This window comes from Budorcas taxicolor, chromosome 3 (assembly GCF_023091745.1).
Source record: "Budorcas taxicolor isolate Tak-1 chromosome 3, Takin1.1, whole genome shotgun sequence".
In the NCBI taxonomy this organism is placed as follows: domain Eukaryota; kingdom Metazoa; phylum Chordata; class Mammalia; order Artiodactyla; family Bovidae; genus Budorcas; species Budorcas taxicolor.
Window position 1 is genome coordinate 57,774,733 of NC_068912.1, and position 24,056 is coordinate 57,798,788.

Here is a 24,056-nt window from a genome sequence, read left to right on the forward strand (position 1 = left end):
TAAAGAGAAAGAATGAATTTTTGTTATGAATTTGCCTTACCTTTCTTAGAATTAAAGCTTAGTTCTGATGCTGAAAACTCAGCTTCTCTGTATACTGGTGCCAAATTTAATCTTGGAGACAGAGTTTTGAGTGATGTGGAAGAGGATAGCTTTATTTCTTGCCAGGAAAAGGGAGATACAGTGGGATCATACTCTTAAAAGCATATATCCCAACTTGGGGAAAATAGAGACAAGTTTTGTAGTAATTATTCAAAGAGGACGACATGATTAGCTCATGGACATTCTTCTGAAGGGTTAGTGATGAGGTAAGTTAGGAGTCTGCGTTGTCACCCTTCAGGTCCAACTGGGGTGAGGTCTATATACTTGTGGGTAGCATACCATCATTAATCATTAACTTCTCTCACCTGGAAAGAGTTTCAGTATCTGCAAAATAGCTCAAAGATACTGTTGTGTGTATCCTTTGATGGGGGAAACAAGACCTTGCCCCAAGGCTCCTCTTGACTGTTTTTTTTTCTCCCTGATCTCACATCACCTCCCTTACCCTAATTTACAATTGCTTGAATCTGCCCTTTGGAACTTGGGGAACATCATGGAAGCTGAAGGAAGTCTGTTTCCTATAATCAAAGAAATGGGGGACACAGAAAGTCCTTGTGCCCAGGAGCCCAACAGGGCCCTGCACAGTATTAGTACAATCAAGTGGTTGATGAAGGGACTTTTCTTTTTACAGAAAAATCTAGCAAATTAAGAAAGAATACTAGAATTGAAAATCACCATTTTTGCCATCCTGATGAAGAAAAGGTTAGAAAACAGAAACCACTCAGGAAGTCCAAAGCCCTTGAGGCAGGAGGATGCTTGGCAGGCTTTGAGGAATAGCTGAATGAGATAAGTGGTAGGAGATAGATCAGAGAGGTTAGTAGGAGGCAGATTAGTTCAGACCTTACAGGTAAGAATTTTGGTTTGAATTTTACTGTTGTATATTTGTTGGAGAGTTCTAAGTACAGGGAAGCCTGGTGTGCTGCAGTCAATGGGGTTGCAAAGAGTTGGACATGACTGAGCGACTGAACAAGAACAACGAGTAGAAAGATGGCGTCATGCAATTTATATTATAGGAGGATGGTTCTGGCTATCACAGCGAATAGACTGGGTAAGGGAAGAGCAGGAATAGGAACACCAGTTTGGAGACTTCTTCATTGGTCTACCCAAGCTTATGCCATGGATGAGGGACTAGAGTGTTAACAACAGTGACAGTGTGAAGTGGTCAAAATCTAGACATATTTTGAGGTGCAGTCAACATAATTGCTGCTGAGTCACTTATGTGGTGTGAGAGAGGAGTCAAAGGTAATCTAAGGCCTAAGTAGTTGAGCAGCTGGTATTGTGGGAGCTGCCATCTACTGGAATGAGGAGGAACATGATTTGGGGTTTTTATTGGTTTTGTTTTTGCCTGGGATGAAATCAAGGGTTCATCTTCATTAATGTTTTCAAAGAACCAACCTTTGGATTTGTTTATTTTTTCTATGGACCATTTAGTGTTTAATTGATTTTTAGCTCTATTCTATTTAGAGCTATGAATTCTTTCTAAGGACTGATTTCCCTGGAAAAGAAAATGGCAACCCACTCCAGTTTTAGGGGAATCCCATGGACAGAGAAGCCTGGTGGGATACAGACCATGGGGTTGCAAAGAGTTGGACACGACTGAAATGACTTAGTGTTGCAGAACCCAGTACTTGAGAAACCAAGCGCCACACCTGGAGAGTAGGAGAACTTGGGTTTATTATGCCGGCAGGCCCAGAGGAATTAATACTCCAAGCTCTGAGCCTTGAACAAAGGGATTACAGAGTTTTTAATAGACAGACTATAGTAGGCAATAGGCTGGTTTAAACTAAGGGGTTTCACGTGTGTGGGAACAGCAGTCAAGATCGGGAGGGGGATGCCTGACCTTTACACGGACAGGAGTGATTAAGCAGGTTTGCGGAGGCTGGGCAATTGCAAAGAGCAAGACAAGGGTGAGTGAGATAAGCTCCAGTTCCTAGTACTGTAAGTCCCCACTTTCTGAGACTATGTGACCTATGTGATCCAGACTGTAAGGAGCAAGCTGCGATACAGAGGCGGAAGGAGCAAGAGGTTATGTCAAATTTTAACTTTTCCTCTTCGTTAGTATGCACATATGCACATTTGATGTGTTGTGTTTCCATTAAGTTGAAATAAATGCTTTCATCTTCACTCATGGGTTATTCCGAAGTACATTGTTTTGTTTAATGTTCATCAATTGGAAGCTTTTCTAGTGACCTTATTGTTACTGATTTCTAATTTAGTTTCACTGTGGTCAGTACACAATGGAAGAGTTTAATCTTTTAAAATTTGTTGAGGCATTTTATGGCCCAACAGGCGATCTATCTTGATTAATATTTCACATGAACTTCAGAAGATTGTGTATCTTGTATTTGTTGGGTATCAATTCAGTTCAGCCACTCAGTCCTGTCCGACTCTTTGCAACCCCATTGACTGCAGCATGGCAGGCTTCCCTGTCCATCACCAACTCCCGGAGCCAACTCAAACTCACGTCCATTGAGTTGGTGATGCCATCCAACGTCTCATCCTCTGTCATCCCCTTCTCTTGCCTTCAATCTTTTCCAGCATCAGGGTCTTTTCAAATGAGTCAGTTCTCATCAGGTGGCCAAGGTATTGGAGCTCTGGCTTCAGCATCAGTCCTTCCAATGAATATTCAGGACTGATTTCCTTTAGGATGGACTGGTTGGATCTCCTTGCAGTGTAAGGGACTCTCAAGAGTCTTCTTCAGCACCACAGTTCAAAAGCATCAATTCTTTGGCACTCAGCTTTTCTATGGTCCAACTCTCACATCCACACACTTTGAATAGACAGACCTTTGTCAGCAAAGTAATAATCTCTGCTTTTTAATATGCTATCTAGGTTGGTCATAGCTTTTCTTCCAAGGAGCAAGAGTCTTTTAATTTCATGGCTGCAGTCACCACTTGCAGTGATTTTGGAGCCAAAAAAAGTCTCTCACTGTTTCCATTATTTCCCCATCTATTTGCCATGAGTGTGCAATAAATGTCAATTCGATTAGGGTGGTTTGTGGTAGTCAAATTTTCTCTGTCCTTACTAGATTTTTTTGGTCTAGTTGGAGTCAAATTTTCTCTATCCTTACTAGTTGTATTTGTGTTTAGAAAGTGTTTAGTTAGTGTTTGCTCCATGTATTTTGCAGCAGTGTGTGATGCATACACATATAAGGTTGATTGTTTTCCTGATTATCAGATATTTTTATCATTATCAAGTACGTTTAGTTATTCTCCTCTTTTTGAAGTCTAATGTGTTAGTAATACAGCCATACCAACTTTTTAGTGCTTTTTGTCTGTCTACTGTATAAATTTCCTTTCCTTTCAGATCCTATACTGTATAGTTGGATCTTCCAAGTTTATCCAGGCTGATGATCTCTGATTTTTCATTAGAGCATTAAGTTCACTTATACTTGTATAATTTTGGTATGATTGGGCCTTGCTCTTCTGCATTGTCATTTCTTTTCTATTTATCCCATATATTTGGCTCCTTTATTCCTTTTTCTACCTTCTTTTTCAATAATCAAATATTTTTTAGAATTCTATTTAATTTCTCTGTTGGCATTTCAGCTGTATCTCTGATCTTTAGTCATTGCTTTAGGGATTACAATATGCATTATTAATTTATTGTAGTTTACTTGGAATTAATATGGTAATTTTCATGTAGAATATGACTTATACAATTATTTACCTATTATCCTCCCATATTTTGTGTTCTGTTATTTATTTTGCATCTATATCATAAACCCAATAGTACAATGCAATAATTTCTGTATTAAGTAATCAGTCTTTTAAGGAAATTAGAAGAAACAAGCAAGGGATTTATTTTCATTTCCAGAGCTCTTTATTCCTTCCTATAGATCTGAGTTTCTATCTGGTGTCACTTCTCATTAGCTAGAAGAAATTCCTTCAATATTCTTGGAGTACAGTTCTACTGGCAATGATTTCTCTAGGTTTTTGTTTACCTGAAATTTGTCTACATTTGTTTGAAGGAAAGTTAAAAATTTATTGAGTAAAGAAATCTTGGTTGAGAATGTTTTTTTCACGTACTTTACGCATGTCTGCTGTTCTCATCCTCTGGCTTTTACTGTTTCTGATGAGAATTTAGCCAACATTATTTCTTTTAATATGATGTGTGATTTTTCACAGGCTGCTTAAGGCTTTTATCTTAATCTGGCTTTTAGTAGCTTTATTATGATATATGAAGGGTTTGTTTCCTTTAGATATTTCTTATTTGGGCTTCACCGAATGCCTTTTAACCTATAAAGATTTTTAAAATAAATCTGGGGCATTTTTGGCCATTACTTTTTCAAATGATCTTTCTGTCCCATTATTTATTTCTCTCCTTTCCTTCTGGGACTCCATTTACATGTATGTTAGACTACTCAGTATTGTCCCATAGGTCCCTAGATCTCTGTTCATTTTTGCCATGTATTTTTTTCCTCTTCTTCAGATAACTTCTATGGATCTACTTTTAAGTTCACTAAACTTTGCTTCTGCCTTCTCTAACATGGTATTAATACCATCCAGTAAATTTTTATTTTAGATATTTTATCATCAGTTCTAGGTTTTTAGTTGATTTTTTATATAGTTTTCATCTGTCTGTTGATAATTGTTCACTCATTATGACCATCCTTTCCTTTAAGTCCTTGAACATATTTATAGTAATTAATAAAATCCTCAACTGCTAATTCTAACATCAGTCCTCTTGAGGACTTTGACCCCTTTTTGTCTTTGTGTGTGCTTAGTCATGTCCAACTCTTTGCAACCCTTTGGACTGTAGCCCACCAGGCTCCTCTGTCCATGGGATATCCTAGGCAAGAATAGTGAAGTGAATTGCTATTTCCTCCTACGGGGGATCTTCCCAAGCCAGGGATCAAACCCACATCTTTTGTGTCTCCTGCATTGCAGGAGGATTCTCGACCTGCTGAGCCATCAGGGAAACCCTTTTTTGTTCTTTGGAGACTTGATTTTTGTTCTGTAGGCACTGAAATAACTGGCTCATCACCTTAAACTTTTACGGGTTTAGAAGCACTTAAAGGGCATATTTCAGTGTTTGCTTGCAGTGTTAGTGCAAGTCCATTAGTCCAAGAATATAGTATTTGCTTCTAAAGTATAACTTTTCCTCAGTTTTAGGGGAAAGGTGTTCAAATATTTACCATGTTCCTCTAAAATGATGTGGATCAAACCCCAAACTTTCCTCTGTAATGATCAGCAGCTGAAATTTGTTAATTCTCTTAGCCCTTTAGCTGTTGCCTTCTGCAAAGCTTTTTGGAATCTATCTCATGAAAATGCATGTCAGGATCAGCCAAGAATTGAAGAAAGTCTATATTTAAGTTTTTGGGGAAGCTGACTTTCTTTCTAGGACTTTATCCCTTAATTTACAATCATTCTGGTACTCCTACACTTGTCTTCTGATACCATTAGCCAAAAAGTTTGTTTTTCTGCTTCAATTCCAGCTATTCCATGCAGACTTGGAAATGTCCTTTAGGAGAAAGGGTGTATAAATGTGTATTATACCAAGTGTGGATTCTTCTTTCAAAAATTGAATACCCTCCAGCCTTGTTTTTTTTAAATTGTTCTCCTGTGTTTTCATGTAGTTGTTTTATGTATCTTGTTTTGAGTTCATAGTTATAATCTGCAGGAGGATTAACTGCAGACGTGCAACCCTGACACTGTCAATTCCCAAGAGTTCCTTTTTGATCATACTCAGTTTGAGATGACTAACATCCAAGTGGAGATATATAATAAGAGTAAATGGATTTGGAGCTCAGGGAAGATATTGTAGCTAAAAGTATACACTTCAGAGTCATCAATGTATATATGGAATTTAAAGCCATGGAACTGATGAGATCACATGGGGATGAATGTAGACATTGAAGAGAAGTGTCCCAGGACTGAGTCTTGGGTTACTTCAGAATTCAATTAGGAAGATGAAGAGGAACTAATAGAGGGAACTGAGAAAGAATGATCAATAAGGTAGGATAGTGATAGGGACGAAAGCCTGAGTACAGTAGATCTAAGAAGGAATGGCAGGAGAGGAAGTCGTCTAGTTAACAGAGACAACTTTCTAGGAATTTTCTCTAAAAGGAAACAGTATAATGGAGCAGAGAAGGGAGATGTGGGCTCAAGGAAAGTTGTTTCTTAAGATTGGAGAAGTTACATTGTGTTTACATGGCAACAGCAATTATCTTAGACATAAAAATTAAAATAATGTAGGGAAGTGCACCAATGATGTCTTGGGGAGTTTGGTTGTGATGGCAGAGTATTTTGGAACAGATTAAGGAGAGATATAGTGGATTTGGTTACAAGAGCTTATCAAAGCTAAAAGCAAGGTAGTCAGCTGAGAGTGAAGAGAGAGAAGTTAGGAAATAGTCATCTATGAAAAATGGGAAAGTGAATTGACTATGCAACTACTGAACACAGTTCAGTTCAGTTCAGTCACTCACTTGTGTCCGACTCTTTGCGACCCCATGAATCACAGCACGCCATGCCTCCCTGTCCATCACCAACTCCCGGAGTTCACTCAAACTCATGTCCATCAAGTTGGTGATGCCATCCAGCCATCTCATCCTCTGTCGTCCCCTTCTCCTCCTGCCCCCAATCCCTCCCAGCATCAACTCTTCACGTGAGGTGGCCAAAGTACTGGAGTTTCGGCTTTAGCATCATTCCTTCCAAAGAAATCCCAGGGCTGATCTCCTTCAGAATGGACTGGTTGGATCTCCTTGCAGTCCAAGGGGCTCTCAAGAGTCTTCTCCAACACCACAGTTCAAAAGCATCAATTCCTTGGCTCTCAGCTTTCTTCACAGTCCAACTCTCACATCCATACGTGACCACTGGAAAAACCATAGCCTTGATAGACATATGGCCAGTCCCTGGTGGCTCAGAGGTTAAAACGTCTGCCTGCAATGCAGGAGACCTGGGCATGACTAGACATACCTTTGTTGGCAAAGTAATGTCTCTGCTTTTCAATATACTATCTATATCTCGGTTGGTCATCACTTTCCGTCCAAGGAGTAAGCGTCTTTTAATTTCATGGCTGCAATCACGGTCTGCAGTGATTTTGGAGCCCCCAAAAATAAAGTCTGACACTGTTTCCACTATTTCCCTATCTATTTCCCATGAAGTGATGGGACCAGATGCCATGTTCTTCATTTTCTGAATGTTGAGCTTTAAGCCCACTTTTTCACTCTCCTTTTTCACTTTCATCAAGAGGCTTTTTAGTTCCTCGTCACTTTCTGCCATAAGGGTGGTGTCATCTGCATATCTGAGGTTATTGATATTTCTCCCGGCAATCTTGATTCCACCTTGTGCTTCTTCCAGTCCAGCGTTTCCCATGATGCATATAAGTTAAATAAGCAGGGTGACAGTATACAGCCTTGACGTACTCCTTTTCCTATTTGGAACCAGTCTGTTGTTCCATGTCCAGTTCTAACTGTTGCTTCCTGACCTGCATATAGGTTTCTCAAGAGGCAGGTCAGGTGGTCTGGTATTCCCAGCTCTTTTAGAAATTTCCACAGTTTATTGTGATCCACACAGTCAAAGGCTTTGGCATAGTCAATAAAGCAGAAATAGATGTTTTTCTGGAACTCTCTTGTTTTTTCCATAATCTATCGGATGTTGGCAATTTGATCTCTGGTTCCTCTGCCTTTTCTAAAACCAACTTGAACATCTGGAAGTTTACGGTTCACTTATTGCTGAAGCCTGGCTTGGAGAATTTTGTGCATTGCTTTACTAGTGTGTGAGATGAGTGCAATTGTGCAGTAGTTTGAGCATTCTTTGGTATTGCCTTTCTTTGGGATTGGAATGAAAACTGAGCTTTTCCAGTCCTGTGGCCACTGCTGAGTTTTCCAAATTTGCTGGCATATTGAGTTCAGCACTTTCACAGCATCATCTTTCAGGATTTGAAATAGCTCAACTGGAATTCCATCACCTCCACTAGCTTTGTTCATAGTGATGCTTTCTAAGGCCCACTTGAATTCACATTCCAGGATGTCTGGCTCTAGGTGAGTGTGAGTGATCACAACATCATGATTATCTGGGTTGTGAAGATCTTTTTTGTACAGTTCTTCTGTGTATTCTTGCCACCTCTTCTTAATATCTTCTGCTTCTGTTAGGTCCAGACCATTTCTGTCCTTTATCAAGCCCATCTTTGCATGAAATGTTCCCTTGATATCTCTAATTTTCTTGAAGAGATCTCTAGTCTTTCCCATTCTGTTGTTTTCCTCTATTTCTTTTCATTGATCACTGAGGAAGGCTTTCTTATCTCTCCTTGCTGTTGTTTGGAACTCTGCATTCAGATGCTTATATCTTTCCTTTTCTCCTTGGCTTTTCGCTTCTCTTCTTTTTACAGCTATTTGTAAGGCCTCCCCAGACAGCCATTTTGCTCTTTTGCATTTCTTTTCCATGGGGATGGTCTTGATCCCTGTTTCCTGTACAATGTCATGATCATCCATAGTTCATCAGGCACTCTGTCTATCAGATCTACACGTGGACATCACCAGACGTTCAACACCAAAATCAGATTGATTATATTCTTTGCAGCCAAAGATGGAGAAGCTCTATACAGTCAGCAAAAACAAGACCGGGAGCTGACTGTGGCTCAGATCATGAACTCTTTATTGCCAAATTCAGACTTAAATTGAAGAAACCACTAGACCATTCAGATATGACCTAAATGGTCATACAGTGGAAGTGAGAAATAGATTTAAGGGACTAGATCTGATAGACAGAGTGCCTGATGAACTGAACACATCAAAAGACAAAACAAGAAAAAATCAGTTTAAGTCATGAATTTAATGTGAGATATGTCATCATGATTGTTTTCTCTTACATTTACCCACTCTGGGTAGGGTCAGAGTAAGTGGAGTTTATATTTAAGATTTTCCAGGTAAATTATGACAGAGAAAGAAATAGGCAGTGGTGTTACTTATGTATGCAAGGAATTAATTAGAATATAAGACTGGAATTTAGGCTTTTTAGAGATGGAAAGTGAGGCCACATAGGGGATGAGAGTGAAAATGTAGTGGGAACACATATTAGTTGTTTCAGTGGGTCAAATCATTGCTAAAGTTATAAGGGCTTAGAGTGAGCTATAAAGATAAGGTGTTATTTCCGAGCATAAGGCTTAAAATTGAGATTATAGAGCTTGTGTAGTTATTGCTAACATTAAAGCCAAGAATATTCAAGTGGTGCTTCCTCAGGATCATGTCATTTAATGTTTTCTTTGTGATACTTTCCCAATTTAGCTTATTCATACTCTGAAATTTTACATTCCAAATTATTTTCAGTATTTCTGCTTCATCTGTAATTCACTCAAGTGTTCTCTGCTTTTCAAGATGGCCATAATTGTAAACATTTTTACAATGTTTGTGGTTACCTTGTTACAAAAATTTTAAACATTTTTAAATGATTGTATTTACTACTGTTGTTTTTAATACTAGTAAATACTATTCTAACATCTTTATGGGCCTATCTTAGTTTGATTATTTAATTTATAAACATTATTTTTAGTTCCCAGGAGTTTGTGAAAAGCCAATCAAGTGTGGCTAGAAGTGTTTCAGGAATTGTAGAATAAATACAAAATGAGAGGAAATAAGAAATTTTGGAGTGTTTCCCTTAAATGCAGAAAAGTATATCCTTCTTCCTTGACATTTCAGACAAAATTGGCATGTTCAATAATTTCTTTCTTATGCATTTTATACTAGGATCAGTGCACAGCTGGCCAGGTTAAAAACATTTTCTTCATGCTGACTTAAATTTCTGGTTCTAGATTATGACTTTATCAGTATCCTCGAGTGTCTTTGTGTGTCAGTAAAAGAGCTTTGACATATCTCTTTAAATATGTTGCCAAGATGTATAAAGCTTACGAATAAGAAAACACTTTGTCTTTACATCTGGTTTTTATTGCTTAATTGATTACTTTCTTCCCCTTTTCAGTGTTTTTTTAAGTGGAAGATGAAATGTCCGATTAGAAGATGATGTCAAGAAAGTTGAAATATAATTATATTAAGGAAGTTGGTATATAATAGAAAACTCAGGGCTTACCTGATAGCCCAGTTGGTAAAGAATCCACCTGCAGTGCAGGAGACCCCGATTTGATTCCTGGGTTGAGAAGATCAGCTAGAGAAGGGATAGGCCACCAACTCCAGTATTCTTGGGCTTTCCTGGTGGCTCAGCTGGTAAAGAATCTGCCTGCAATGAGGGAGACCTGGGTTCAGTCCCTGGGTTAGGAAGATCCCCTGGAGAAGGGAAAGGCTACCCACTCCAGTATTCTGGCCTGGAGAATTCCTTGGACTGTAGAGTCCATGGGGTCACAAAGAATCAGACACAACTGAGTGACTTTCACTTTCAGAAAATTCAGATTGGACCTAAAAATAAGAGTTTTTAGTGTGAGAATTAAAAGTAGGAACATTGGCCATAGAAAGTTTTATTCAAATTTCTCAAGGACTGTCATTTAAAGTTCTTTTTAAATTTTTTGTAAATATTGTCTCAAATCAATTAGTTAGGCTTTATAATAGAAAATTAAAATGTGTAAAAAAAATCAATACAATTTTACTTTAACAGATATTGTGATAATGAGAAAGAAAATTGACCCAATTTATTGATACTTTTGTAGACAGTCTTAATTCAATTAATATTTTTGTACTTTTATACCTTATTGCTTTATCTATGAAGGGATTGGCTAGATAAGCTCTAAAATTTCATGAGTTCTAAGCTTCTTTTTTTTAGATGAAGAGTTCAGTTCTTAAATACTAAGAAAACCCTAAAGCCATTTCTGAGGTCCTACAATTTTGTAACCAGTGATCTAAAATTTTGTTAGTGGTAGAAGTAGTGATTAGCTATTAAAGGGAATAGGTCAGACTGGAAAACAACTTTTTCCTTAAACATTTTTTTTTTTTTATGCTTAAATTAAAATATTTTACGCTTTTTTGACACTTCTGCCAATGAAGACTTGTTTCTAATCTGTAAAATGAAAGAACTTATTGGAGAACATGAAGGACTTTTTGTCTTCCTTTTGTTAGTTTGAGTGCTATTTGAAAGCATTCCTCCCATATCCACTCCCCGCCTCTAACTTTGAGCTGTAGGCCTCACATTTTATTTCAATGAGAAATTAGAAGCAGTCAGATGAGAATTAGCTCTTATGTTTTTTCCCATTACCAAGGCTAGTGACCTAGCATTTGTACCCATATATTCTACCTTTAGAATTGTTGTTTGAACCAGATTAATTGTTCCTACTGAAATGTCTCTGCTTGGACCCTGGATCTGTGAGGCATACTCAAGAGAAGTACTTATTTCTCCCAACTTATGCTCAACTTTCCTCTTTCCTAGATCATTCCCATCAACAAAATAGCTTGACATACTAGTTTCCATGTTAAAAAATTTTGAAAGCCTAAGGCTTCCCTTCGAACTCACATCTTTCTCACAAAATAATGTGTACTCCCCTTTTTTCTCTACTTGTCTTATTAGTCAAAGCTCCTGTCTTACCAACCATGACTTTCACATATTCTTGACCACTCCACTGATATGGTACCTGTCAAGGTCACCAACCACTTCTGTCTTTCTCAACAGCATCTCACCCAGACTTGTTTTTCAGGAGCTGTGGACACAGTTGGCCATGCCTTCATTCTGAAAATGTCTTCTCTACACTTGGAGGCCCCACAGTCAGTTTGTTTACCTTTCCGACTGACCTGCTGTGTCACTTCATTCTCCCTTTCTGTCTTTCCTCCTACAGTTTTTAAATATTGGAACATATTTAGTGAACCATCCTCCTTCCTCTGCTTTTCTCTGTATTTACACCTAGTCTCAATTGTCGTTCAGTCTTTCAGTCGTGTCTGACTCTTTGCGACCCCACGGACTGCAGCGCACCAGGCTTCCCTATCCTTCAGTATCTCCTGGAGTGTGCTTAAACTCATGTCCAACTGAGTAGATGATGCCATCCAACCATCTCATCCTGTCACCCCCTTCTCCTACCTTAAATCTTTCCCAGCATCAGGGTCTTTTCTAGTGAGTCAGTTCTTCACATCAGATGGCCCAGATATTGGAACTTCAGCTTTGGCATCAGTCCTTCTAGTGAATATTTAGGGTTGATTTACTTTAAGATTGACTGGATTGATCTCTTTGCTGTGAGGAACTCTCAATAGTCTTCTCTAGCACTGCAGTTTGAAAGCATCAGTTCTTCAGTGCTCAGCCTTCTTAATGATTAACTCTCACATCCGTACATGACTACTGAATAAACCATAGCTTTGGCTAAACAGACCTTTGTCAGCAACATAATGTCTCTGCTTTTGAATACGCTGTCTAGGTTTGTCATAGCTTTTCTTCCAAGGAGAAAGTGTCCTTTAATTTCATGGCTGCAGTCACCCTCTACCGTGATTTTGGAGCCCAAGAAAATACTTTGTCACTGTTCCCATTTTTTCCCCATCTATTTGCCGTGAAGTGATGGGACTGGATGCTGTGATCTTCACTTTTTGAATGTTGAGTTTTAAGCTAGCTTTTTCACTCTCCTCTTTCACTATGGTTTCACATACAATTTATATTCTGGTGACTTGATTTCCAGACTCAGCATCCAACAGTACACACAGCATCTCCACTTGGAAATCCAAGAGACACCTTGCTTTTAACATGTCCAAGAGAGAACTACAGCTGATATCTAGTCCTACTCTTCTCCCGGATCTTTTCCATTAATCATTTTCCCATTGTACATGGACTAGATGACATCTGTCTCTTTCACTTCCCATCCTGGGAAAAAAAAATTCTGTCAGCTCTGCCTTCAATATGTGTTTTGAATTTGCAACTCCCATAATGTCTCTTCAACACTATAGCCAATGGTATATCAGAAGATAGATCTGAGTAAAACCCAAGCCACAAATAAGGCCTACTCATTCTTTTTGTGTTCCAGTCCCATTTGTCTCTCTGAAATACACACCTCCCTCTCTCCCCTTTGCTCCTGTTACATTGGGCAGCCTGCTGTTTTTCAGGTAAATCTCAGGCCATTTGCGCATACTCTTTTCCTCTGCTGGGGATGCTTTTCATGATCTTCCTCCAGATATATTTACAACTCCCTCCCTTACATCTTTCAATTCTCTGGTCAGATACCCTTCTTGAGGATGGTTCTGCCCACTGTACACAAGAAGGGAGCCCTCAAAGCCCCTGCTGGTCACAGTTCCCTTCTCCAGCTCCTGCTTTCTCTCTGACGCTTATCTATACAAGAAACTGTATTTTAAACATTTCTTTTATAGATATTTGTTTATTCTTTTTTTTTTTTTCTCACAGTGTAGTGTCAACCTAAAGAGGACAGATAATTTACCTGTTTTGTTCAGGAAGTTGTTCAGTAAATATCTGTGGAGTGAAAGAAAAAAAAATTATCCCTGAATATGTGAAGGAAGACATAACAGTTTCCCTGTTTCCCATGGGGTGGAAATAAAATTTAGGAATGGAAAATTATCTATTGTTAGCTGAGAATGGTAGTGAAGTCAAAATTTGAATGATAATCTCAATTCTGTATTTTATGAAGAGTGAAATAGAAAAGGAAATATTTTTCCTAGTATGTAATAGTCAAATAGGACTGAGCAACTAAACAATGATGAATAATAAAGAAAAGTTGATTTTACTATTGTACCCCAAATTTTAGATTGGAATATGAAGTTATATTTCAATTGGAATACGAAGTTATATTTCTCTTGAAATATAAAAGATTTCCAGAGTATGAAAAATATCTGTTTTATAACAATAAAAAGAACTTTGCCAGTTAGGGGTTTTTTTTTTTTTTGGTTTTTTTTTATTGTAAAAGTAATGCATGTACTTTGGGCTTCTCAGGTGATTCAGTGGTAAAAAATCCACCTGCCAATGCAGGAGCCACAGGGAAGATCCCCTGGAGGGAAAAATGGCATCCCGCTCCAGTATTCTTGCCTCTAAAATTCTATGGACAGAGGAGTGTGGCAGGCCACAGTCCATGGGGTTGCAAAGAATAGGACACAACTGAGTATGCACACAATGCACGGTACATTGCAAAATTTTGGAAAATATTTAAACTTGGAATGATGTCTTGAAATTTGGAAAATTAGTATAAGCAGTTTTTTTCCCACTAAAAATAACATTTCCCCATGCTAAAAATTATAACTCAATATGTCACAAAGGCCATAAAGAAAGCTGAGCACTGAAGAGTTGATGCTTTTGAACTGTGGAGTTGGAGAAGACTCTTGAGAGTCCCTTGGACTGCAAGAAGATTGAGCCAATCAATCCTAAAGGAAATCAGTCCTGAATATTCATTGGAAGGACTAATGCTGAAACCTGATGCAAAAAGCTGACTCATTTGAAAAGACCCTGATGCTGGGAAAGATTGACGGCAAGAGAATGGGATGACAGAAGATGAGATGGTTGGATGGCATCACTGACTCGATGGACATGAGTTTGAGCAAGCTCCGGGAGTTAGTGATGGACAGGGAGGGCTGGCATGCTGCGGTCCATGGGGTCACAAAGAGTCAGATATGAGTGACTGAACTGAACTGATGTCACAATATGTAGTTCTCATAAAGAAATGTTTCAACGATTAGAAAAATTAGCTATATCTGGGAAATTTCTAGGAATTTTCTCAACATTTAAAATTAAGGTTAAATGAAATATACATTAAAAAGATAAGTAATCTATACTCATCTTAATTTAAAATATGTAATTGTATTCAATACCATACAAACTATATATAGTGCATGACATTACATACAACTGAGGAAGTATGATATATGTAATTTATGTTTCATCAAGTGTTTTATAACTATTTTATTTAGGGCCCTAAAGGAGATCCAGGTTTTTCCCCAGATCAAGCTCTTTCTGGAGAAAAGGTAATTACTTGTCCATGAAATAAAATCTTGTTGATATATCTTAAACATTTAAAAATAACTTTTACTTTTTAAAAAATATAGATTTTACTTGATTTCAAAGTGTGCAATAACTATTGGATTTTAATGAAGAAATATTTGAAGAATCAAGTAAATGGTGTCATCAGCCTAACATATCAGTTAAAATCATATAATGAATCTTACTGAATGTCCATTCTGGCATGCTCTTGTGCTTCCTGCCAACTAGGAACAGATGGGGCAAAAAATTAAAACACGATGTTTTTGGTCCTAACCTCAAGAATGCGGCTGTTAGTATGGATGGTATTATAAATTTTAATGCCATTTTACACCTTCTTTAGAATGGTTATATGTCCTTTATCTTGTTTAAGTCTCACAGTAACAGTGACGGAGGCTGTCGTCATTTTTTTTTTTCAGTTAGGAGAGAGGATTTATAGAATTTAAGTAGTTAGCGAGTGGAAGAATTAATGATATATCTTAATTTTCTAACCTTCAATACAGTATGCTTTTCATTTTTTAATGCTCTTAAACACACACACATATTCCTTTAGGTAAAAAGAAACTAATATTTCAAAGTAACGATAGCAACAAAAATCTGTTTTAGGAGGAAGATACTGTTTTCCTGTGAGAATGAATACAAGTTGAGTATTTAGGAATATATCTGGGAAGCTTTATTTAGTCATGCACTTGATGAATGTGATACAGTTATAGAATGTTTTGTTTATGTGGTGTACATTCATAAACTTTTAAAATCCTTGAATAATTTTTGTGGTTCTTGGGTTGTAATCTGATCTTTTAATTGGTTTACAGAAACTCTTGTAAATTTAGGAAAAATTACCTCACATTAATGGACATTATACTAACAAATTATCAAGTTTAATCTAGAGTTGTAAGAATTTCATTGCTGTAATGGAACTGAGTTCACTGACTAAATAAGTTAGAAAAGGAATGGAAGTTTATTATTATTTTTTTAAAATAATATTTCATTTATTTATTTGGCTGCACCAAGTCTTATTTGGAGCACACGGGATCTTTTGTTGCAGCATGCGGGATCTAGTTCCCCGACCAGGGATCGAACCTGGGCCTCCTGCATTGGGAGCACAGAGTCTTAGCCCCTGGACCACTGGGGAAGTCCTGGAAGTTTATTATTAAAAACGGTATCTTCATTCATCCCTTAATTATGAGGAAGAAAATTCTTCAATCTGAGAAATATAGATGCCATGTCTAAAAATGTGTAAATATGAGATATTTGATTTCTTAAAAATTAAGAAACTAGACATCCACTCTCTTTTGGTGAGTGCTTTAAACAATCTCCCCAAATTAAGTATTCAGATTTTATCAAATGCTTATTTTTAACATTCTTGTGGCCTCTCTGTATAAAATATAGGGTGGTTCAGTGTATGTACAGTTTCTGTACAAAATGTAGGATGATTCAGCCTGTGAGTTGAGACTAGGGAGTATGTCAGTCTTCTTTTTTTTAATTTTTGAGTTACTCATGTACAAACGGTACTATATAGGAAAAATGTCATAAGATTTAAGACTTCATAACATGTTTTCATTAAGGTTTAAGTGAAATCCAACTTTCAAAATAAAAGATATTTCTAAATTGGTAAAATTTTAAAAATTTTCTTAGAAATCATATTTATATAAAATTAGGTTCAGTTATATTGATGAAGCAGGATATTTATACATATACAACATAAATTCAAATAAAATATGAACATTAAATTGGTGTGAGTATAGGGGGACTGGGACCCAATTGAATTTTATCTTTAAACATTTAGCTATTTTTATAATAAATAGTCAATGATGAAACAATATAAGCAATGCAGAGTCTAGTCCTTCAGCATGCAATATCCAGTAAGTAACACCTCTCATAGAGCACACTTCCATATTTAATTCCTTGTGGGACCTTAGTGGCAAACAAATTAGTTTAAATAGTGGCAACTTTTCCTTTCCCAATAAGACAAATGTGATATCATTCTTATTCTCAGCTTTCAGATGGAGGAATTTTGAAGGGAAATCAACTGATCTACCCTTGACTAGAGCTAGTCGGGGATGAGCCTCCAGTCTTCTGTTTCCTAACGTAGCTCTCTTTTCCTTCTATCAGAGTAATAAGTATAAAAAATATATGTATAAACCCATCACACCATAATGAATGGACGCCATGTTAATAAAACATTGAACAAGAACATAAAATATTAGAACAAATGGAAAAACACTTGATAGTTAATAATCAGAAACATTCTTTTCTGTTTATTTAACTTGATGACATTAAAGTAGTTAATGCAGTGAAACATTTATGTACTATGAATAGTACATGAATAGTCATTATGGAATTTATTTAGGATTATTAACTAAGTATTCCTTTCCTTTCAAACAACATACTTTTTTTCCACGCACAATAAATTTGTTACAGCAGAAAGAGGGAAAGGAACAGCGGTAAAGAAAAAGCGTACCTTAAGTTAACTGGTTTAAGATTTTACCTCCATTCCTTTTTGATATGTTTTGTCCTTGTCATTCACACATCATCTGCTGTGTCATTGTCACCTCTACCCACTACAGACACTCCTTGCCCCGCACTGGTGTAATTCCTCCTCCTACCCTGCTCTGCAAGCCCTCATCAAATCTGGGGGAAGGGATGGGGACAGAAGGCCCTAATTTGTTAAGTTGAAGTCTGTGGACCAGCACAGTCGTCCCCAAAATTTTCGCTGCAGTAACTCTGGCTACTACAGTGGAAGGCACCAGGGCAGCCCTGGAAGGGGAAGTGCCCCTTTCCCTGCTCCAGAGTCCTAGTCCTGGACCAGGGAAAGAACCTAGTCCTGCTCCCCATCCCCCAGCTGTTCATTGATGTTCCACGTGGGAGTCCCACCAACCTGTGAGTCGTCACCTAAAAAGGGCAGACCTGAGCCCTCTGCAGCTGTATTATCAAGTGCTGGTAGGATTTTAAAATAGATTTCTTTACATTTTTAAAGCATGGCAAGCCTTGGAAAAGGTGGAAATTTGGGAAGTAAGGGCGTTTCTAGAGAAGAGAACATCAGAGAAAAAGCAGCAGGGCCATGGACAGGGTGAAGTACTGTCCAGGTAATCAGTACTGAAAGAAATAAGGGTTGGGAACCTCAAGGAAGTTCTCAGAAAGCAGGTGGAACTTGAGCCAGATTGAGGGGATCAGTAAATAAGATCTTGACAGCCAAGATGAACTCCTACAGCGTGGGAATCATACTTTTCAGTTTTTTCATAATATTAAACCTCCATTTGTGTTTTGTTCTTAGGGTGATCCAGGACTTTCTGGATTAATGGGGCCCCCTGGTATGCAAGGTGTTAAGGTAAGATGTAGTTTTATTTTGACATGTGTGGGTACCATGTGGATCTGGGAGTTCTCCAACTCCTAAGATCTCATTCTGAAGTTAAGCCCAAAGTCAATGTTTTAAATTCCTTTTCTCAGCAATAGGAATTAGGATGCTGTCTTAATCCAGGAAAGTGGTGCCCACCAATGACAGTCTTAACAAAATATAAGAAAACCCTTCCGATAACAAAAGGGACAAAATTCATATGCAGAAGAAAGTCACTGATAGAATATTGAAGCTTTTCTCTGTTTTTACAATTATATTAGGGCAGTAATCTACTTCTGAAACATTAAAGTCACTTTGTGACTTTTACATGTTCAAAGTGAGGTACCCTTGGATATAGGTAAGATATTTGATTTTTTTATTAAAGAGTTTCTCATTTTATTAGGAACTAATAACCTCTGCCATGATGTATATACAAACCTGAAGCCTGAAGCTTAAGTAGAGTAGAAGTGAGAGCTGGGGGTAGGTAGTAAAAAATAGTAGTCATGTGCATATGAGTAGGCTTTTTCTGAAGTAAAATGAAATAGTAACACTGCTGCTATAATTATTTTTATAAAATATGGTATGCAGTTTCATAAATTAACACAAGTATAAATTCTCCTCTATATAGTCAGCTTGTCTTTTTCCCAGACACTGAGTTCTTGATTTTCTGCAGGGGATAAAGAAGATACAAAATTTCTATCTAAGGTAGTAAAGGCCCCAGAATATTGGAGAACAGTATTTGAGTTGATGTAAATGTCTGTTGTTCAGTCGCCAAGTTGTGTCCAGCTTTTTGTGACCCCATGGACTACAGCACGTCAGGTTTCCCTGTCCCTCAGCATCCCCCAGAGTTTGCTCGAGTTCATGTCCATTGAGTCGGTGATGCCATCCAACCATCTCATCCTCTATTGTCCACTTCTTCTACCTTCAGTCTCGCCCAGCATCAGGGTTTTCCCAGTGAGTCAGCTGTTTGCAGCAGGTGGCCAAAGTATTAGAGCTTCAGCATCCGTCCTTCCAAAGAGTGTTCAGGGTTGATTTCCTTTAATATTGGTTGGTTTGATCTCCTTGCTTTCCTAGGGACTCTCGAGTCTTCTCCAGCACCAGTTCAAAAGCATCAATTCTTCAGGGCTCAGCTTTTTTTTTTATAGTCCAACTCTCCCATTCATGACTACTGGAAAGACCATAGCCTTGACTATATGGTAAAGTGATGTCTTTGCTTTTTAACACACTATCTAGGTTTGTCATAACGTTCCTGCCAAGAAGCAATTACCTTCTAATTTCATGGCTGCAGCCACCATCTGCAGTGATTTTAGAGCCCAAGAAGAGGAAATCTGTTGCTGCTTCCACCTTTTCCCCCTCATTTTGCCATGAAGTGATGGGACTGAATGCCATGATCTTAGTTTTTTAATACTGAGTTTTAAACTGGCTTTTTAACTCTTCTCCTTCACCCTCATCAAGAGGCTCTTTATTTCCTCTTTGCTGTCTCGCATTAGATTGGTATCATCTGTAGATGACTAAATGCATTTAGTATGTATTTATGTATTTAGACACCTATCATCATGTAGCTCTCTAAATGTGTTCAATAATGAACTGTGTCGGTGTCTTATCCTGTGTTGGCGTATCATATCCTTTTCCTCTTGGGAGATTTGGATTGAAGATGGTATTCTGGGTCTGGTTTAGATCCCCTCTTCCATGTTCTAGCTTTCATCAACCTTGGGCAGGTTACTTAACCTTTCTAGGCCTTATCTGTAAAATGTGAAGATAATACTACCTACTTCATAGGGAGTTGTTGGGAACATGAAATGGGATAATACAGTGTCAGAAAAACAGCAAGCTGTTAATATATCTTAACCATAAGCCGTTTTTCTGGATTTGAAAGGCATACTGACCCCATTTGCTTCCCTCCTAAACCCTCCTAATTGTAAATTGATTAAAAGCATTTTGATCTCTTAGAGTATCTTTCCTTCCATGATCATACCAAACCATTATTCTTATGGCTTTTAGACTAGTCTTCATCCTAGATAGTTCTTGGAATCTGACAAGTAGTTTGAGGTTATTGGTTGCTTCCATGAAACTGCAGAATGATCATTTCTACTAAAATTGATCTTATTATACAGTTGTGAGTCTGTTTGATTAACGCTACTTAGTATGCCTTTGACTGCTAAGTAGACCCCTGAGGAAACTGTACTGATGCATAACATCAAAGAAAATCTTATGGAAATTACCGTACTAATTTTACTTACTGTTAAATATACAGTTATTGCATCCTGACGATGACATTGTATATGAGACAAAGTAAACTAATTGTTATTTTCCAAGGTTAATAATGCCTGTGGTTCATGAAATTAGCATTCCAGAAAGTGAAAAACTATTGATAAAGGGTAAGTAGTTACTATGTAGAGGAGTGTATAAAGAAATACTATATAGAGAAATTTTTAAAAGACTGATTTTAACTATTAGAGCAGATTATCACTTTTAACTCTGAAGTTTTACTTAAAGCAGAAGATACTATCTTCCAAAGACTTATGCACATATTATGAGTCTTGGCTCATCAGTATTTTAAAATATTAAGAATATGTAACTTTTGATCTGTATAAGTCTAGTAAAGTGAGATAGTGTGAAGTTAAATTGGATCATGGATTACATATCTTTCACAGACTTCTTTTCTCTTATACAGTTTGTTCAAACTTTAAAAATCTAGCTTGTAATGTTAATTAATAGAAATAGACACTGTAGAAGTTTAGTATCTTGCTATGTTATCAGTTACTAAATTTTCTCTAGAGAAGGTTTAGTTGAAAATATTTAGAAACCAAATTACTTTGTGATAAATGAAGCATCCATAGTTCACTATGTTTTGACAGTAGTTCTAAACAGTGTTGAAATACTTGAGATGATTTTGTAGTTTTTCTGAGAATGCATCCCCTCTCTTCAGAGTATGTCTAATAATGGAAACTGTATACAGACTTTTAAAAAAACAAGTATGCCAGGAAAGGGACATAAGTACTCAATCTAAACCTAAACTAATTCTCCACATAGCAGGCTTGGAACAAGTTTCCATCACACTTTCTATGTGCATGCCTTACTTTAATATGAATGTGTGGTAGAAATACATTCACAGTGAGCTTGGTAGACTGTTCTTGTGGTTTGTATGAAGTAGGAAAGGACCAGACTGAATATTGGGTAGAACATTTAGGTAGGTTATGAGCTGCTTTATGGGATTTACTAATTTGAGTTCATTTTTTTAACGACCTAAGTCATTCTCAGAATTACTTCCTGCAAATAGGATCCATGCTAGGAGAACCTAGAATAACAGTTCATATTTGTTATAACCCAGAATTCCTATTCCTTCATCCTTTCAGTTCTACTGCTAAAATGCCACGATAATTCTTAAGGTCAAGACAGGAACTTAAGTTATTCATTCTGTGTAAATTTAACCTAAGCCTAGAGAGGAGAAGGAAATGGCAACCCACTCCAGTGTTCTTGCCTGGAGAATCCCAGGGACGGCGGAGCCTGGTGGACTGCTGTCTATGGGGTCACACAGAGCCAGACATGACTGAAGTGATTTAGCAGCAGCAGCAGCAGAGAGGTTAAGAGAATTAATTGTTCAGGGTGACTCAGGATGATAGCAGGATTGAGAGATAAAACTTACTAATACTGAATTCATTGTGCTTTTAACAGTCTATGCTTATTATGAAAGATGAATAAAGTACTTGGGTTTTGATTAGTATGAAGTTTATTACATATTTTATCAAACTATTTTTGAATTATAATTATTATTGTAAATATTAATAGCTCCTTTATTATGTGCAGTGTAGACTTATCTGCTGAATCTTCTTTTTATCTTAAAAACAACACACATTGAGACAGACACTATGTTCAGTATTCATAAATAAGTTAATTGAGTTATAAAATGATTAAGTCATTTATTCAGGGCCATATGACTACTAATTGACAGGACTCAAATCCAAGTCATGACTGTTCTCTTAATAACTTCAAATACTATTTCCCCATTAATATTATTCATTATACTGATATTTGTTATATGTGTGTTTCACTACTTTTGTCTCAAGCAAAGTAAAATTTTGTTTTTCCTGAAAGCCAAGGGAACAAATATATTTTTTGGTAACAAATAATAATGAGTTAATTATTCCTTTTCTCTAGAAGTATCTGAAAATATTTCAATCCTTCAAGTAATCTTTGAAGTACCTGCAAGAAAATTGTGTGTAGAAATATACACAGCTCATGAAAATTTGAGATAGAAGATTAGCGTAAGATGTTCTGAAAACTAGAAACAATATTGAGACAGAAATAACAAAGCAAGTAAATCAGCAGCAATTTTTCTTCACTCTACTGTAGATTTTTGGGGTTGGTTTCTGCCTTTTCTGCTTTTATCTCTCACCCCTTGACCTTTTATAAACCAGTGTTACACCATGTTTAACAAGCAGTGTGTTTCCCCAGATTGACTGGTTATATTGCCTCAATTTAGCCACCTTAATATAACTCTTATTTTCCTAGGAACTGAAGTATGTTTTCACTTCCCGCTAAATGTCTAGGCTTGTGCCAAAAAGCAGATAAGTTACATCGAGAGTGCATGGTGGGTTGGATGGAAGACAAGAGTCATAAATCTGAGCTTAGACTCCAGATGAATTTTTAAATTGGATTTTAATATAGCTGATCAGTTGCTACATTAATAGTGGAAGTCTGCTATTTAAAATTGTAAGAACATTACCAGTGATTTCAATTGAAGTCATTTTTCTAGAATCAGGAGGATAAGTCAGATGGGAGCAGTTAAGCACATCTTAACATGAAGGTATAACTCAGAACAATTGTGAAATATGAGGCACACATTTTAAAACAGATTGTTAGGAATAATGTATGGCAGTATTTTTCTGAATGTCCAAAAATTCTACTACTATGTTTGTAGTAATAATTATAAATCAATGTGCATTCTTAGGAATTAGTTAAGTTACAAAAGATCTTTCCATTGCATCTCTCCCTTTCCAAGTTGGAAAGGCTGAAAGAGCTGAAAACATCAAGTGGACTGCATTATGATTTATCAATCACTCAAAACCTATACAGCTTTTCACAATTATTCAAAGCAAAGACAGTACTAAGGAGGTACAACAATACTGCATTTTGATGAGAACAACAATAAAAAGAAAATCCATGCCTGGAGAGAGAAGTAAGGAGAATTCTTATGTTCCATAGCTTATAGATCATCTCATCTGCCCAGTATTCCTGTACAAATATGCAGTCACATTTTCACTTTGTGTAGCTTAGCACCGAGAGTCTAATATAAAAGCTGCTGCCTAGGGGCTCTGCTGTCACCACTTTGGGCATCTCCTCTGCGCTATGTCTTCCCACTAATGGTAGGGGAAGCTGAGAACAAGGCGACACATACTGAACTCCCCCGCAGGCAAGCCCTTGCCTACCAAGTGGTGTAATTTGTGGCACTTCAGAAATGTTCCTTTGCCCAAAGTTATTTCCCTCTTGTGATTGACATTCTAACATTTGTGATAAATTCATTTGGCTCTAAGTATTTCAGTTTCCAGAAAGTTTAAAGAAAAAAAATTCTGTCTTCAAAAAACAACTGTTGTCAGTCATATAGCAGCGTTCTAAGAGTTAGTTTGTCCTGCTCTTTTCCTCCATGAGAACTAGTTGAGAAGGACTACAGCTAGACTTGAAGGGGGCTGAAGTAAAAATTGAGTATTAATGAATGGAGGTTGTTGTTGATGTTTAGTCACTAAGTCACGTCTGACTATTTGTGATCCCATGGACTGCAGCCTGTCAGGCTCCTC

General features: G+C 37.2%; 1 protein-coding gene across 1 annotated transcript in view; it reads left to right on the forward strand.

The window, feature by feature from the left end:
- COL24A1 (collagen type XXIV alpha 1 chain) overlaps positions 1–24,056 on the forward strand; it is a 363,647-nt gene that overhangs the window by 28,665 nt on the left and 310,926 nt on the right. The window contains exons 7-8 of the mRNA XM_052638047.1: positions 14,861–14,914; positions 18,202–18,255. Of these exons, the coding sequence (XP_052494007.1) occupies positions 14,861–14,914; positions 18,202–18,255 (108 nt within the window). The remainder of the gene's footprint in view (positions 1–14,860; positions 14,915–18,201; positions 18,256–24,056) is intronic.